Source organism: Ceratotherium simum, chromosome 17 (genome assembly GCF_057802395.1).
Source record: "Ceratotherium simum simum isolate JZ-2026a chromosome 17, ASM5780239v1, whole genome shotgun sequence".
NCBI lineage: Eukaryota > Metazoa > Chordata > Mammalia > Perissodactyla > Rhinocerotidae > Ceratotherium > Ceratotherium simum.
The window spans coordinates 12,838,368-12,853,350 of NC_141916.1; the positions used below are offsets into that span (position 1 = coordinate 12,838,368).

The window sequence follows — 14,983 nt, forward strand, 5'->3', positions numbered from 1 at the left end:
TGTTTGTGATATGCAAAAAAAGCAAAAACGATGAGCTTACTGGGAAATGCAGTGTCAAGGTGAATTCCCGCGGAGTCCACTCCCAACCACATTGCTGCTCCTAAACCCTTCCTAACATTGAAATCCTGTAACTGCCGGCTGTATGTATGTGTATGTGGCATGTGTGTGTGTTGGGGGGGAGGGGGGAGATGCAGGGTTGTGGGGAAAGTGAAGTAGGAAATACATAGGCTTCAGTTTCCCCAGCTGTAAACTGGGGGCACTATCCCAGTTGCGTCATAGAAGCAAAATGGGGTAGGGTGGGTAGCCCTGCAGACAGAGATTAGGAAAAGTGGAGGTCTGAAACCAATTATCACATATACACATTTATATTCTCTCTCACACCATTTTTTCAGTAAATAAATACACAAAAGTAAAGGAGAAAAGAGATAAACTATAAAACTTTTTTTTAATGAATTACAAACTAAATTACAAATAATGTTAATAGCAAGAACACTCAAGGACAAGAGGTGGGAGAAGACAGACAAAATCACAGAAAGAAAAAAAATACTCTTTTTTTTTTGTAACATTCGCATTACAAAACCCCAAGGTACACATGGCAACAAATCCACCCACTCCCACTTAAAAAACTACTATAACCTGAAATATAAATATAATTGTTCATCCTTCTCTTAAAGAAATATTTTTTCCCAATGCCCCTGCTCAGTCAGAGCCCTAAAAAAGTGTCAGCATTCTCAAAATGATGTCTAAACCCTAACTTCCACTCCTATGGGATGGCCTTCAAAGGAAGATGGGAGCGGGGATCCCTGGCGCCTGAAGAACTAAGACTCTAAAAAGGAAGAGAAAAATTCAAACATCTTTCACTTGCCTCATAAGGCCGCGGTGAAACACAATCCCTGTCCCAGAGCCTCCCAGACACCCTTGCCTATAGGAGGGACAGACAACAGGCCTGAGGGCAGTCATTTCTATTGCAGACCCACCAGGATTGTGGAGACTGGGAGTCTTGAGTCTCCCAGACTGTTAGGTGAGATGAAACACTAAAATTAGGGTATAAACTGGTTGGATCTATTTTTTAACCTAATTCCTTAAAACAGGCCCCTCCCTATGTTTTTGTTTTGCTTGGTTTACAAAAGTTCCAACTTAGCCCGGTTGCTATCAGTTGGCCTTAGGAACACAGTGGCTGAAGGAGGCTTGGGGTCTCTGCCATCCGAAACACGGGAAAATAATAACTGCGGGGCTTTCAGAGATTGGGATGGCAAACCCTATGTTGGGGGAGGGGAAACAGTCAGTCTTTTTTTTTTTTTTTTTTAATACCAGCCTTCCTCAGCAATGAGGAAGAGGAGGGGAGAGAGTGGTGGCGGCTGACTTAAGTGCATCCAATACTGAAGCTTCCTTTCATTTTTCACCCATTTTGCCCCTCCACCCTTGTGTATCCCCAGAGTTGGCTGGCTAAGAGGGGAAGGTGAGTGTTAAGGCAGCCAGACAAGATCGAAGGGCAAATGGCCCAGGGCCAAGCCACATCAGGCCCCCACTGGAGAAGGTGAGACCAGGAGTGGTGGCTTAGCGAAGGCCATCAGAGTCGAAGGTGGGGTACTGGCTTGGTCACATCCTGGAAGAAAGGGTGAGTCAGAGCTGCCTTTGCCGAAATCCGCTTGTTGGGGTCGTAGTGCAGCATTTGCTGGAGGGAGAGATGTATTCTGACTTCAGTGATATGATAGCGGACTAAATGGGTGGCAGGTATTCCAAGAAATTGGGAAATCAGAATTCCTTTTACCCAAAGCAGAGTTCCCATTTCCCTCCTCCCTATATCTGGACAGGTGTGCCAACAGGGAGAGAGGCAAGGACTAGGGAAATGCTGAGACCCAGAGTCCAGGGTCTCATCCTTCCTTCATCCTGGAAAAACTCTGCCCTGGAGGAGTGAATGAGAGGAAATGGATGCCCACCCTCCACTCTCACCGATAACAAGCTCCGTCCATCTTCATCCAGGGGAGGCACAACTTTGCTAAAATCTTGCCGGGCCCACTTGGGGAAACTTGGCTTATAATCAGGCATGGAAGTAACTCCTGGCCAAACCACCTCATCTGGGGTCCCCAGAGTTCGAAAGATCCGGAAGAGTTGGTCGATCTCAGAATCTCCAGGGAATAGGGCCCGGCGGGTCACCTGAAAACGAGGAAAGAGGATAGGCCAAGACTTGCAGTGACGTCAGTCAAAACTGCCCCCAGTACAATGGAGGTTCCCACAGGCAGTGGAAGGTCAGCAGGGCCCCATGACTCCCTCCCCAGGGCCTTTCATGGGTTCAGGGTCAGTCACACAGAGCCTGAGACAATGAAGTCCCTTCATCTGTCTCCTCGCCCCCTCCTTCCTTCCCCCAACCATGGCTTTGCAGATCCCCAAGACTGGGTGGGGCTGGGAGGGGGTGAATGTCTGGGGTGCCACTGACATGTAGCAAAGGGATCCCAAGCCACTCACGGGGTGTGGGGTAGACACTGCGGTCATCCCCCCTCCTTGTGATGCAGCCACTTCTAGATAGGAGCACAGCGGGCAGAGACTGTGTCTTCCATTTCTTCTGTGTTCCCCACAGCACTTAGCATGGTGCTGGGTACACACTAGGTGCTTAACAAATATTTTTGGATGAATTGAGAGAGGAATATGGGCAATTGTAAGGTAATGCACTGGGGGATAAATGCACATTATATATATTATATATGTAGGCTAATGGTCTCCAAGCCCCCAGTTACAACCCAGATAAAGGACCATAAAACATATTGCTGATTTGATTTGAAAACTCAGCCCACTCACTGCTGTATTAAAGGGGATGAGAGCTCCCATATAAAGCTGGGCCTCAGGGATCCTTCAATCTGAAAAGCCAGAGGTTGAGGGGGGACATGATCTAAGCCTGCAGTTTAAATAAAAGGTGTGGATAAGGTGAACGCTGTTGGCTTCACCACGTTCCTGGCACCCTACAGTAAGGTCTACAGGCCATCAAGGAGGCACTAAATGGAATTCAGTCTCCCAAATATATGCAGACCAAAGCTAAAACAGCTTTAGAAATTATTTAGCTCAATTTGGGGATAAGAGAAGTAAACTGGATGCTAAGGCTGTTTGAGGATATCCTAACATGTGGTTGACATCAGGGACAACAATCCTATCCTTCCCCACCACCCCGCGTGGTGCTACTCTAGAGAAAGAACCCTGTGATAATAGGCCCATGAGTCTGGGCCAAGAAACAGTTCTGTTGTTCTTAAACGTGGGGAGGAGTGGGCTGGGTGGAACTAGGGCATGCCTTCGTACCATCTCAGCAAAGATGCAGCCCAGGCTCCAGATGTCCACAGCTGTGGAGTAGTATTTGCAGCCCAAAAGGATTTCAGGTGCTCGGTACCACAGGGTCACCACCTGGGGGATAAGAGTGGGAAGGGGAGGGATGGTGTATGGGGCATGGAGATTCCCACGTCTCAGTTCCTCAGCACTACTCTGCTAACTCTCAGGCTCTTAACAAGCAGCTTCCTTCCCTCCATCCTTCCCCTCCTTCTGACTTCGCCTAAGTGAAATGATTACACACCACTTCTTAGCCCAGAGTTAGCCTTGCCCATGGCTCTGGGAACCGTATTTTCTGAACCCCCAATTTGTGACCTTTCTGGAAAACCTGAGACAAGTCGTCATAATTTTAATGGTGTGCCATCCAGCTCTCCTGGCTTGGTATCTATCAAAGGCCAGTTAGCCCTACGGTATGAAGGTATGAACTATGTGCATACTCTAAGACCTCCTGGGGTGTCAGAGATACTTTCCATCTACTGAGAGAGAAACTGCTGCCAGGTATTTTTAGTAACTTGGTGAATGTCTTTGTTAACACCTCCCAGGAAGTTCAGAGAAGAAATGCAGAGAGAGACTCACCTCATGAGTATAAGTACGAACAGGAACTCCAAAGGCTCTGGCTAGTCCGAAGTCTGCTAGCTTGATGGCCCCCTCTGCATTGATAAGCAGATTCTGAGGTTTGAGGTCTCGGTGCAGGACCCGGTGAGAATGGCAGAAAGCTAGGCCCTGGAGCAGCTGGAACAGATAGCTCTGACAAGGGAGACAGAGAGGACTGTGTTTTTCAACCACAGTGAGAAGATTAGGGTCTGCTCTGTGCCTCCAAAGCTCTACTAAAGCCTTTACTATGTTGGATCATAATTACATGTTTACAAGCTATTTCTCCCACTGGATTGTCAGCCCAGTGAGGGGTAAGGACCAGGTCTTATTCAGTTTTGCATCTCTTTTCCATATGCTGTGCCTAGCACATTGAAGGTGTTCAATAAATGTGCATTGAATAAACATTTGTTGACAGATTGAAAGTAGCTCCAGGAGTAAAGAACACAGGCCTAAAACAGACAGTAGAGAGCTGCTGGCTATTTCTTCCACCAAACAGGTGGAAGGGCTTTTTAGAGGAATCTACCAAGTGCCCTCAAGTCCCATTTATCTGAGTTTCATCTGACCTTCCACCTGAGCTGCTAAGTTGACTTACTAGAGTTTCCACTTCTCTGATTCTCCTGCCCAGCCCTGGGGTTAATAAGCATAATGAGCAGTGAAAGAGCCACAAAAGAAAGGGGTAGGTATTTGTCTGTAGGGGAATGAGGGCTGGGGAGGAAGCCACGATTACAAATCATCACTCAGTCTGAATTGCCTGCCTTCAGTCCCCTCCAAGATGCCCATGATGAGGAGGAGTTGAGGAGAAGGATTACCTTGATGAGGGGAAGAGGAATGCCCGTGAGAGCAGAGGCATCCATGAATTTCTTGAGATCCTGGTGCAGAAACTCAAAAACCAGGTAGAGTTTGTTTTCTGTGTGGATGACATCCAGCAGCCTAGGGAAGAGAGGTCCAGGAATGGAGGTGAGGGAAAGAAATGCCCAGACTTCACAGACAGAAGGCATCCTCCTTTACTATCAGAGTACCTCCCAAATACATACTTACTTGACAATATTAGGGTGGTTAAGCTCCTTAAGCAGAGAGATCTCCCGGATGGCAGTACTGGGTACACCCTCCGTCTCACTTGGAGAGGTTGGGAAAGTAGAGATGGGAATGCGGTTACAAATATTCTTTTTCCTCCAGCCCAGTCACTCCCTCTCCCCCCCACACACAAGGTGACACCACCCCCAGCATCCCCTAGGAAAGTGAGAGAAGAGAAAGAGTGCTGTAGGAGTTAATTCATGGGTGGTCAGGGAGTGGCTTTTAGACATATTAAGGTCATTATTTCTTCTTTTCCCAGGGGTAGGTAAGTAAAGCCTCCTGGTGAAGGTGAAGCAGAGAGAAGGTAACAGAAAAAAAATGGGACTAGCAGCACCCAGCCTCCCTGGAGGGGCCAGTGAGGTTCAACTGTCATTCTTTTGAAAGAGGGAGAGAATTCTAAGATGAGGGTGGGGTTGGGACAGTGAGGAGGGCTCTTCCTTCAGAAAGGTGCTTTTCACCAGTTCCTACAAAACCCAACTCCACCAGGAGTCCTGGACCCCATCTCAGGGGCCTCCTTAGTCTTCCTGAGTCTTTCTGACTGCACATTTGGGGGGGGTATCACCCGGCTTTGGGGAGGAAGTTCCCCATGGATTGTGCACTACGCTATACTCTCCACAGGGAAACTTTCTACTGTCCTCCAGTCCACCTCTCCACCTCAAAAGAAGTCCCTCCCTGCTACCTTCCGGTCCCTGGACGGCTACCCGCCTGTGGGGGTGGGGGTGGGGGTAGGGGCACTCAAGGAGCTCCGGAGTTAGGAGTCCCGGGTACAGAGGCCACTCACGTGTCCAGGCGGATTTTTTTAAGCGCCACCACTTCTCCCGTCAACTTGTTTTTGGCTTTGTACACAACTCCGTACGTGCCCTCTCCGATCTTTTCCACTTTTTGGAAGTTCTCCATGAAGCGCTAGCGAGCCGGGTCAGCCCGGCCCTGGAGCGGGGGCCTGGGAACCCTGCAGAAAGCGGGCCCCGGCTCTCGGGGGGCCAAAGAGGGGGAAACAGGGCCCAGCACCGCGACCCCAGGTCGGGATGGAACGCAGTGTATCTCTCGCTCTTGTCAATTTGTCCAACTTAAAACAATGTTGCCGCCTCCCCCCCAGTTCTCTACCGCCACCAGACGCCCCGCCCCTCCTTCCCGCGTTTCCCTGGCTCCGCCCCCGGGCCTTCCCATTGGTCAACGTCAGAGCGGGCGGGGCGAGCCCAGCGCCCCTCGCCGCAAATGACCTTCCCGCGCAAGTTTGGTTCTGAGGGGCGTTAGAACAAGTTTCTGCGTCGGTGACGAGGCTGAACACCTTTTTCCAAGTACCTGATTTGGGCTCGAGTTTCCGACCCGTGCCCTCAGTCTGTAGGGACTTCCTGATCTTTAACTCGCAGGGTTCGCCACCCTTAGGGGAAATGTGTATCGACCTAAGATGAAATTCCCCCCGGCCCAGGGAGCCTCCTTTGAAAAGCAGGAAGCTGGGAATCTCATTGTAAGGGTTTCCTGGGCCTCGGAGGAGTCGTTGCCTCCGCCTCTCAGCCTACCCTGAGACTGTCTCTCTGTTTTTGGATGCAGGATCTCTTGTCTTTTTGAGAGGTTCCTGTTGGACTCAAACAACAGACTGATTCACTCTCCCATGATGAACTGTGTGTGTCCGGTACGTGTTACGTAGCTGCCCTTCACTCAATTCTTTCCCGGGAGGATGGAGTGTGTCCAGATGAAAGTGACCCAGAAACTGTCATTGAGTAGTGGGATGTCCAGGGACCAGGATCCCTTGTCAGTTCTGCCGTTCTCCGGTCCTCCCGCCCCTCCCAGACCTTCCCTGGAGGGAGAGGAGGAAGGGCTATGCAAATAAGCACCCCTTTCTTATATAGGGGCTTGTCCCAGCCCACCAGCACCTTTGGTTGCTGGAAGGAAGAAGAGGATGGATCTGGTGCTGAGAAAATGCCTTCTCCATATGGCTGTGATGGGTGCTCTTCTGGCTGTGGGGGCCACAGAAGGTGAGTGTGGGGTGTGTGGAGATGAACAAGTATGAATTTGAGATTGCACATCTGCTCTGGTTTTCCCCCTCCTAATAGGAGTTACCAGCAATACTTCTGTCTTCTCCCATCCATTTGATTTAGTGAGGACATGGGCACCTGAGCTCCCTCCCCACATGGAGATTTGGGACTGGACCTGAAAATAATCCCATCTGCTTGGAAGGGAAAGAGGATAGTGGATCTTCACGGCCCTAATTCTGAGGCCCCCTGTGCAGTGAGATGGGGCAGGGGCTCCAAAGGGCTGAAATGAGTGGGAGACTCTTTTAGGCAATGTCTCAAACACTTGGGATAGGGTAAAGTGAGGAATAAGAGAATGTGGTATTGGATAAGAAGGGTAAGGGGGCCCCATCGCCCCTCTTTGGGATGGAGATGGGCGAACACAGCCCAGGCTTTTGTTCTGGGGCTGGAAGAGACAGGCAGAGGGTCTCAGCTGAGCATCACATGAAAGGGCTTTGGGGGATTGAAGCCTCGTGATAGGAGCAAGGGATGGGGGCAGGGGTGGTGAGAGGGTCTGGAATGTCCCGTGCTGCTCTGAGAAGGGAGGGTTGGGAGTGGAGAAAGAATAGGGCATCTTATGATAGGGTGGGATGCTCAATGACATGCTTCCAGATCCTCCCCCAGTGGAATCAACTAGGTTTCCAGTACACATTAGAAATGGAGTGAGGACAGTTTCTGCTGTGCTGAAATATATACCTCATATCCCAGTCCCCATTTTCTTTTTTTTTTTAATAATTTTATTTATTTATTTTTTCCCCCAAAGCCCCAGTAGATAGTTGTACGTCATAGTTGCACATCCTTCCAGTTGCTGTATGTGGGACGAAGCCTCAGCATGGCCAGAGAAGCGGCGCGTCGGTGCGCGCCCGGGATCCGAACCCCGGGCCGCCAGCAGCAGAGCGCGCGCACTTAACCGCCAAGCCACCGGGCCAGCCCCAGTCCCCATTTTCTATCTCTAGATCCCTAGTCACACAGACTTCTAGGAAGTTCTCCTTGATCTGACTTCCCTCATTCATGCTGCAGTTTCAAGTCTTATTCTTTTACTATGTTCCTTAATGTATTCTGGAAACATTCTGTTCATACTTGTCCACCTGAGGCTCTTAAAAGATTGTGCTTACTTTTTGGGTCCCAATTTTTAAAATCATAAGAAGACATTTTTGGATATTCATGAAATTTTATATTGACTGAGTTTGATAATTTCGTCTAGTATAAATTGACATTGTTCTTATTCAAGAAAATATTCATATTTAAAAAAATTTTTTTAACCCTACAGATACATGCTGCATTTGTAGGGTTAAAATAACAAGATGTCTGGGATTTTTTAAAAAATACTTTAGCCAAAAAACAAACAAACAACAGTAATAAAAGAGAGATAAGACAAATGTGGCAAAATGTTGACAGTCGTTGGATCTGGGTGAGGCATATGGAGATCCATCATATCCCTTTTTTTCTCAGACTTCTCTCTTGGTCAGTTACAATAATTTTATCTGCTCTGTCCCCACCCGCAACCTTTGCCTGCCTCTGATCCATCCTCCTCACTGCTTGCCAGTGATCCTTCTAAAACACATCTGATCATATTCAAAAGCTTCTGAAGGGTGAATTTTATGGTATGTGAATTATATCTCAATAAAACAAACAAACAAAATCTTCTGAGGTGGCCTTGCCTACAGGATAAAGGCCAAACTCCTTCACCTGGCACTGAAAGCCCCCATCTTCTTGGCCTCATCTCTCACAGTGTGCATCAACCACATTGCTGGTAGTCTCCTATCATGCCATGTGCTTCCCTGCCTCCATGCATCTGCTCATGCTGGGCCTTATCCCACAGGCCAACTCCTCACTGACATCTTTCCCAATCTGCCAGAGTAGAACTAGTCTGTTTAGTTTGTCATTTCATGCACTTTGTGCATGTCTGTTATTGTTCATATTAAACAGTGCCTTGAATTATAGTAATTTATGTATATGTCTATTTCCTATACTTTACCTTGAATCCCATTAGGGCCATGTCTTGTTCATTTCTTAAGTCCTTTGTACCTAGCATAGTGCCTGGTACCTGGTGGGCATTCAGTAAATTAAAATGCAATTTGAATGTGAGAATGAGTGGGGCCACATGGGACGGTGTTATCCCCTGAGAAGGGACTGAGTGAGGATCCTAGGGCCCTCATGGTACCTTCCTTTTAGGACCCAGAGGCCGGGACTGGCTTGGTGTCTCAAGACAGCTCAGAACTAAAGCCTGGAACAGGCAGCTGTATCCAGAGTGGACAGAAATTCAGAGGCCTGACTGCTGGAGAGGTGGGAACTTGACAATTTCTGGGGAGGGTATGGTGGGAACGGGGTGAGGAGAGGAGCAAGAACGGGGTTGGATGTAGCTTGGAATGATAGGAAGGGAAAAGGTACATGGGGAGTGGAAACCAAGGAGTCCCAGCTAATGCAGCTGCCCTTCCCAGGTGGCCAGGTGTCCCTGAAGGTCAGTAACGATGGGCCTACACTGGTTGGGGCAAATGCCTCTTTCTCTATTGCCCTGCACTTCCCTGAAAGCCAAAAGGTGCTGCCAGATGGGCAGGTCATCTGGGCCAACAACACCATCATCAATGGTGAGTACCTTTCTACTCCAGGCCCTCATTCCTAGGGCTCGGATTCCCTGGTATCCCCAATGAGCTCAGGGAATGCTCCCTTCCCCTCTAATTTTTTTTTTTTTTTACAAATTATATTTGTAATACATATTCATTGTAGAAAAATTAGAAAACACAGAGAAAGCAAAAAGAAGAAAAAATTATAGTCCCCAAAATGGGGGACAGAAGACCCAGTGGACCTAGAAGTGGGACAGACTTTGATTTAAACTTGCTACTAGCATGTGATCCTGGGCAAGTTACTTAATTCTTTTATGCTTCCATTTCCTTATCTAGAATGGGGATGATAACTTGAAAGGTTTTTTTAAGGATTAAAATGTGATAATCTGTAAAGAATTTAGCATACACCTTCCACAGCCTACAGTAAAGGCTCAATAAATGTTAGCTGGGGCTGTTATTTTTATTTTTAGTGAGGAGATCAGCCCTGTGCTAACATCTGCCAATCCTCCTCTTTTTTGCGGAGGAAGACTGGCCCTGGGCTAACATCTGTGCCCATCTTCCTCCACTTTATATGGGACGCCGCCACACAGCCAAGCAGTGCGTCAGTGCGCGCCCGGGATCCGAATCAGCGAACCCCGGGCCGCCGCAGCGAAGCACGCGCACTTAACCGCTTGCGCCACTGGGTCGGCCCCGTGGTGCTGTTTTTATTTTTATCCCACTAGCTAGAGCAAATCACTCTAAACATTTTGATATATGGCCTTCCAATCTCTTTCCTATTTAAATATACATATGAATCTTTAATTGTAGTTTCCATTCTCCCCACCACCACCCCAAATGGGTTATACAAGGGGAACGTACTTCGTAGCTAAAGAAGTATTCCCAGACCCCCTCTCTGGGAGCCATGTTAGGGGTTCTGGTGTATAGAAAGGAATGCCAGGGTTTGAGGGTGACTCTGTATCTACCTTTCAGGGAGCCAAGTGTGGAGAGGACAGCCAGTGTATCCCCAGGAACCTGATGATACCTGCATTTTCCCTGACGGAGGGGCCTGCCCATCTGGCCCCATGTCTCAGAGGAGAAGTTTTGTTTATGTCTGGAAGACCTGGGGTGAGGGACCTCCTTCTCTGGCCTGTCATCCACACTTGGATTCTCCTCTTCCTACCTGATCCCCTTTCTCTTTGGTCCCATCGCTTAAGCTCTGTGAGTTTCCCTAATCTTCATTTCCCCCATGGCTCTTTCCTCTTCCATAGCACCTAGCCCCCTCCGACTCTCTTTATTATAATTCTTTCTGCGGACGCTTCCCCAATTATAGTTCCATCTCATGGAACCCCTCATTAGGACTCCTTTCCTGCCCCCCATATCACAACCTTCCAAACACCCTCTGAAATAACCATCCTCAGTACATCTCCTGACCTTCCTTCTCTGGTGCCCTGTCTCTAATCCTGCCCCTCAGTCCCCTTTGACCAGTAACCCCCACCCCTCCTGCTTTTCTTTCCAAAAACCTCAGACCAATACTGGCAAGTTCTGGGGGGCCCAGTGTCGGGGCTGAGCATTGGGACAGGCACAGCAGTGCTGGGCACACACACCATGGAAGTGACTGTCTACCACCGCCGGGGGTCCCAGAGCTACGTGCCTCTTGCTCACTCCCGCTCAGCCTTCACCATTACTGGTAAGGATTTAGGACGGCACAAGGCCAGCTGCAGGGCAGGAGAAGGTGGGGAGGCTTGCTAGACTGGAAAGGGAAATGATGTGTAACCTTAAAGGGGCAGAGCCAGGAAGACCTGGGGGCAGAGGAATGTGGAGATTAGAGCCAGTGAAAGGCCACTTAGTCAGCTTGGGGTTGGAGGGTGGGGTTGTGAAAAGAGAGGCTATGGCCCAGACCTGCTTCTCACTTTTTCTGGCTCCAATCCCAGACCAGGTGCCCTTCTCCGTGAGCGTGTCCCAGCTGCAGGCCTTGGATGGAGAGAATAAGCACTTCCTGAGAAATCAACCTCTGACCTTTGCCCTCCGGCTCCACGACCCCAGTGGCTATCTGGCTGGAGCTGATCTCTCCTACACCTGGGACTTTGGAGACAGTACTGGGACCCTGATCTCTAGGGCACTTGTGGTCACTCACACTTACCTAGAGTCTGGCCCAGTCACTGCCCAGGTGGTGTTGCAGGCTGCCATTCCTCTCACCTCCTGTGGCTCCTCCCCAATTCCAGGCACCACAGATGGACATATGCCAACTGCAGAGGCCCCTGGCACCACAGCTGGACAAGTGCCTACTGCAGATGTTGTAGGTACTACATCTGGTCAGGTGCCAACTGCAGAGCCCTCTAGAACCACAGCTGTGCAGGTGCCAACCACGGAGGTCATAAATACTACACCTGTGCAGGTGCCAACTGCAGAGGGCACAGGTACTACACCTGAGCAGGTGTCAACCTCAGAGATCCTAGATACCACACTTGCAGAGATGCTGACTGCAGAGGCTATAGGTATGACACCTGAAGTGTCAACTCCAGAGTCATCTGGAACCACGGTTGCCCAGGTAACAACTACAGAGTTGGTGGAGACCACAGCTGGAGAGGCATTCACCCCTGAGCCTGAGGGTCCAGATGCCAGCCCATTCATGCCTACAGAAGGTGTTACAGGTAAGAGGCCAGTGTGAACAAGGTTCAACGGGGCAGGGCATTTGTCACTACTCTAAAGAGCTGACTCACCCAGGACCCAGATGTTACCCAATCTTTTGCTTAGCAATGGAGTCCATCAAAGCCCTCACTGGTTTTAAAGCCCTCAAGTCCCTCTTAATGACATGGAATAGAACTGGAATTCAGGAAGCCAAGTTCTTCCCCTAGGCCACAAGGAGAGAGCTTGTTGCTTCTCTGTCCAAGGAGAGCTGTTCGCTGAGAGGAAGGTCAGGGAACAGACCGTTATCATTTACATAATATTTATATCTCATTTTCTGTTCAAATGTAAATGCCTAGAAATCTTTCCCAAATTCTGACACCATTTCCCACCCCTGGATTCCCATCCCAAAGCAGGTCAACCTGGGATTGTGGTAGGAATACTAAAAAGGGAGGAATTAGATAGTGATGCTTTAATGACTTAATGGATGTCCAGTGTCTAGCATGGGGCCTGGCACAGTGTGGGGTGTGATAAACATTTGGGATTTTTTTTTTCTTTTTTGGTGAGGAAGATTGGCCCTGAGCTAACATCTATTGCCAATCTTCCTCTTTTTGCTGAGGAAGATTGGCTGTCAGCTAACATCCATGCCCATATTCCTCTATTTTGCATATGGGAGGCTGCCACAGCATGGCTTGATGGGTGGTGTGTAGGTCCACGCCTGGGATTCAAACCAGCGAACCCCAGGCTGCCAAAGTGGAGCGTGTGAACTTAACCACTACGCCACTGAGCCAGCCCCATTTGGGATTTTTTAAAACTCTAGCTCTACCCCAAATGGTGTGACTCTGGGGCAGTCATTTCTCCTTCTGGGCCTCAGTTTCCTTACCTACAAAATGAGATTTCCTAGGTCTTGTCTGATTCCAAGCCTGGATCCATTAGTTCTGACTCTACCTGGAAAAATGCCTGCTTGGCCTCTGTTTCCAGGTGAGTCATTTGTCTCCTGACTTTTCCTCTTCAATCCTCTCCTGCCAGGCTCCCAGATCCCCCCGCTGGATGGCACAGCCACCTTAATCTTGGTGAAGCGACAAGCCCCCCTGGATTGTGTTCTGTATCGATATGGCTCCTTTACCCTCACCCTGGACATTGTCCGTGAGTCTTGCCTACTTTGGGGCTGGTGGAGGGAAGCATGTGCTGCCTAGGGCTGGCCAGTGGAAGCATACCTTGGAAGGAGTTACTCACCTGGACAAGAACACCCAAATCCTAGGGTTTCCATTTGAAGGCACAGGGGTGGGATTAGGGGGAGCAGCCCTGGGGCTTTCCTGTCTATGGGCCCTTGAAGAGGCCTAGGAGAGGAATCCAGACTTAAAATCTCCCTACTGTGCAGAGGGTATTGAGAGTGCTGAGATCCTGCAGGCTGTGCCATCCAGTGAAGGGGATGCATTTGAGCTGACTGTGTCTTGCCAAGGCGGGTGAGTGTCCCACTGGTTGTCCTGCTCTCTGGTGTCTAGCATTCCTTCCCAGACCCTCTGACCTAAGCTGACATCTTTCTCAGGCTGCCCAAGGAAGCCTGTATGGACATCTCATCACCAGGGTGCCAGCCCCCTGCCCAGCGGCTGTGTCAGCCTGTGCCACCCAACCCAGCTTGCCAGCTGGTTCTGCATCAGGTATTGAAGGGTGGCTCAGGGACCTACTGCCTCAATGTGTCTTTGGCTGATGCCAACAGCCTGGCAATGGTCAGCACCCAGTTTGTCATGCCTGGTAGGTACTTGGACAAGAGCTAGGAGGAAAAGGAGTGGGCAGAGGCTATCTGGCAGGGAGCAGACACTGATTGAAGCTGTGCCTGGGATTCTTCTGCTCACAGGTCAAGAAGCAGGCCTTGGGCAGGCTCCCCTGTTCATGGGCATCTTGCTGGTGTTGATGGCTACAGTGCTTGCATCTCTGATATATAGGTGAGGGCCCCACTATCCAGCTTACACCCCCTTATCCCTTATTACCACCATTCATTCTTCTTCAAGGGGAGAAGGAACCACCGCTCCCTGTGAGGAAGCATGGTGTCCAGGAATGAGCCCAGACTTGGAAGTTAAACAGGCCTGGGCTGCAGTCTTGCTGGTGGGACCTTAGGGAAGTAGCTTAACCTTTCTGAGCCTCTGAAAAGTAGGAAAACTAATACCTGCCCTGTGGGAGATGTTGTCAGGATTAGAGACAATGTGAGTAAAGCTGGTTCTGAAGCAAGAGTGCAATGAATGATGATATTGATGACTGTTGTTGTTAATAATATAAAGAGTGGAGGAGGTTGGGTGAACTGAGTTCTCCACCTATGAGAAGGGCAGATCCCCAGGCCCAGAATGCCAAGATCCTCAAAGCAAGGAAACTTGTAGGGTGAAAGGGGAATGGACAGAGGTTACCATAGAAACAAGAGAGGATGAACCCTGTTGGTGAGGAGAAGAGGAGAGAGCTAGGATCAAGGCCAAGTAAACCTGGGATATGGGTGTGTCCTCTTCTTTGGAGAAGCACAGAGAGGCTGCCCTTGTCCCTTGCTTACCAGTTTCCCCCTTCTTCTCCCAAATCAGGCGCAGACTTATGAAGCAGGGCTCAGCTCTCCCCCTTCCCCAGCTGCCACACGGTAGAACCCACTGGCTGCGTCTGCCCCGGGTCTTCCGCTCTTGCCCCAGTGGGGAGAGCAGCCCCCTCCTCAGCGGGCAGCAGGTCTGAGTACTCTCATGTGATGCCATGATTTACCCAGGTGTGGACAGCAACGCCTCTCTTTTCTCCAGTCTTCCCTTGGAGACTACCATTACCTGAAATAAATACTCAGAACCTGGTGCT

The 14,983-nt window shown here is 49.5% G+C and overlaps 2 protein-coding genes across 6 annotated transcripts; one reads left to right on the forward strand and one right to left on the reverse strand.

The window, feature by feature from the left end:
• Positions 1 to 426: 426 nt before the first annotated feature.
• On the reverse strand, positions 427 to 6,072 carry CDK2 (cyclin dependent kinase 2). Of its 3 annotated transcripts, XM_014786595.2 has the most exons (8): positions 5,762 to 6,072; positions 4,945 to 5,022; positions 4,716 to 4,836; positions 3,889 to 4,059; positions 3,289 to 3,390; positions 2,467 to 2,610; positions 1,954 to 2,157; positions 427 to 1,675 (listed from the first exon to the last, which is right to left on the reverse strand). In XM_014786595.2, the coding sequence occupies exons 1-8, from the start codon at positions 5,875 to 5,877 to the stop codon at positions 1,571 to 1,573; spliced, it is 1,041 nt and encodes a 346-aa protein (XP_014642081.1). In that variant the 5' UTR covers positions 5,878 to 6,072; the 3' UTR covers positions 427 to 1,570. The 3 variants fall into 3 exon arrangements, with proteins under 3 accessions (XP_014642081.1, XP_004429277.1, XP_087298383.1); XM_004429220.3 differs by lacking the exon at positions 2,467 to 2,610 and having other exon boundaries at positions 5,762 to 6,070; XM_087442257.1 differs by lacking the exons at positions 2,467 to 2,610; positions 3,289 to 3,390.
• Positions 6,073 to 6,185: 113 nt separating this feature from the next.
• PMEL (premelanosome protein) lies at positions 6,186 to 14,978 on the forward strand. 3 transcript variants are annotated; one of them, XM_087442250.1, is made up of 13 exons: positions 6,188 to 6,448; positions 6,532 to 6,613; positions 6,831 to 6,956; positions 9,168 to 9,278; positions 9,434 to 9,580; positions 10,526 to 10,660; positions 11,061 to 11,222; positions 11,467 to 12,186; positions 13,190 to 13,306; positions 13,542 to 13,626; positions 13,710 to 13,915; positions 14,019 to 14,106; positions 14,728 to 14,978. In XM_087442250.1, exons 3-13 carry the CDS (start codon positions 6,881 to 6,883, stop codon positions 14,867 to 14,869), a joined length of 1,989 nt encoding a protein of 662 aa, XP_087298376.1. In that variant the 5' UTR covers positions 6,188 to 6,448; positions 6,532 to 6,613; positions 6,831 to 6,880; the 3' UTR covers positions 14,870 to 14,978. The 3 variants fall into 3 exon arrangements, with proteins under 3 accessions (XP_087298377.1, XP_087298376.1, XP_014642080.1); XM_014786594.2 differs by having other exon boundaries at positions 6,188 to 6,613; XM_087442251.1 differs by lacking the exon at positions 9,434 to 9,580 and having other exon boundaries at positions 6,186 to 6,613.
• Positions 14,979 to 14,983: the final 5 nt, after the last annotated feature.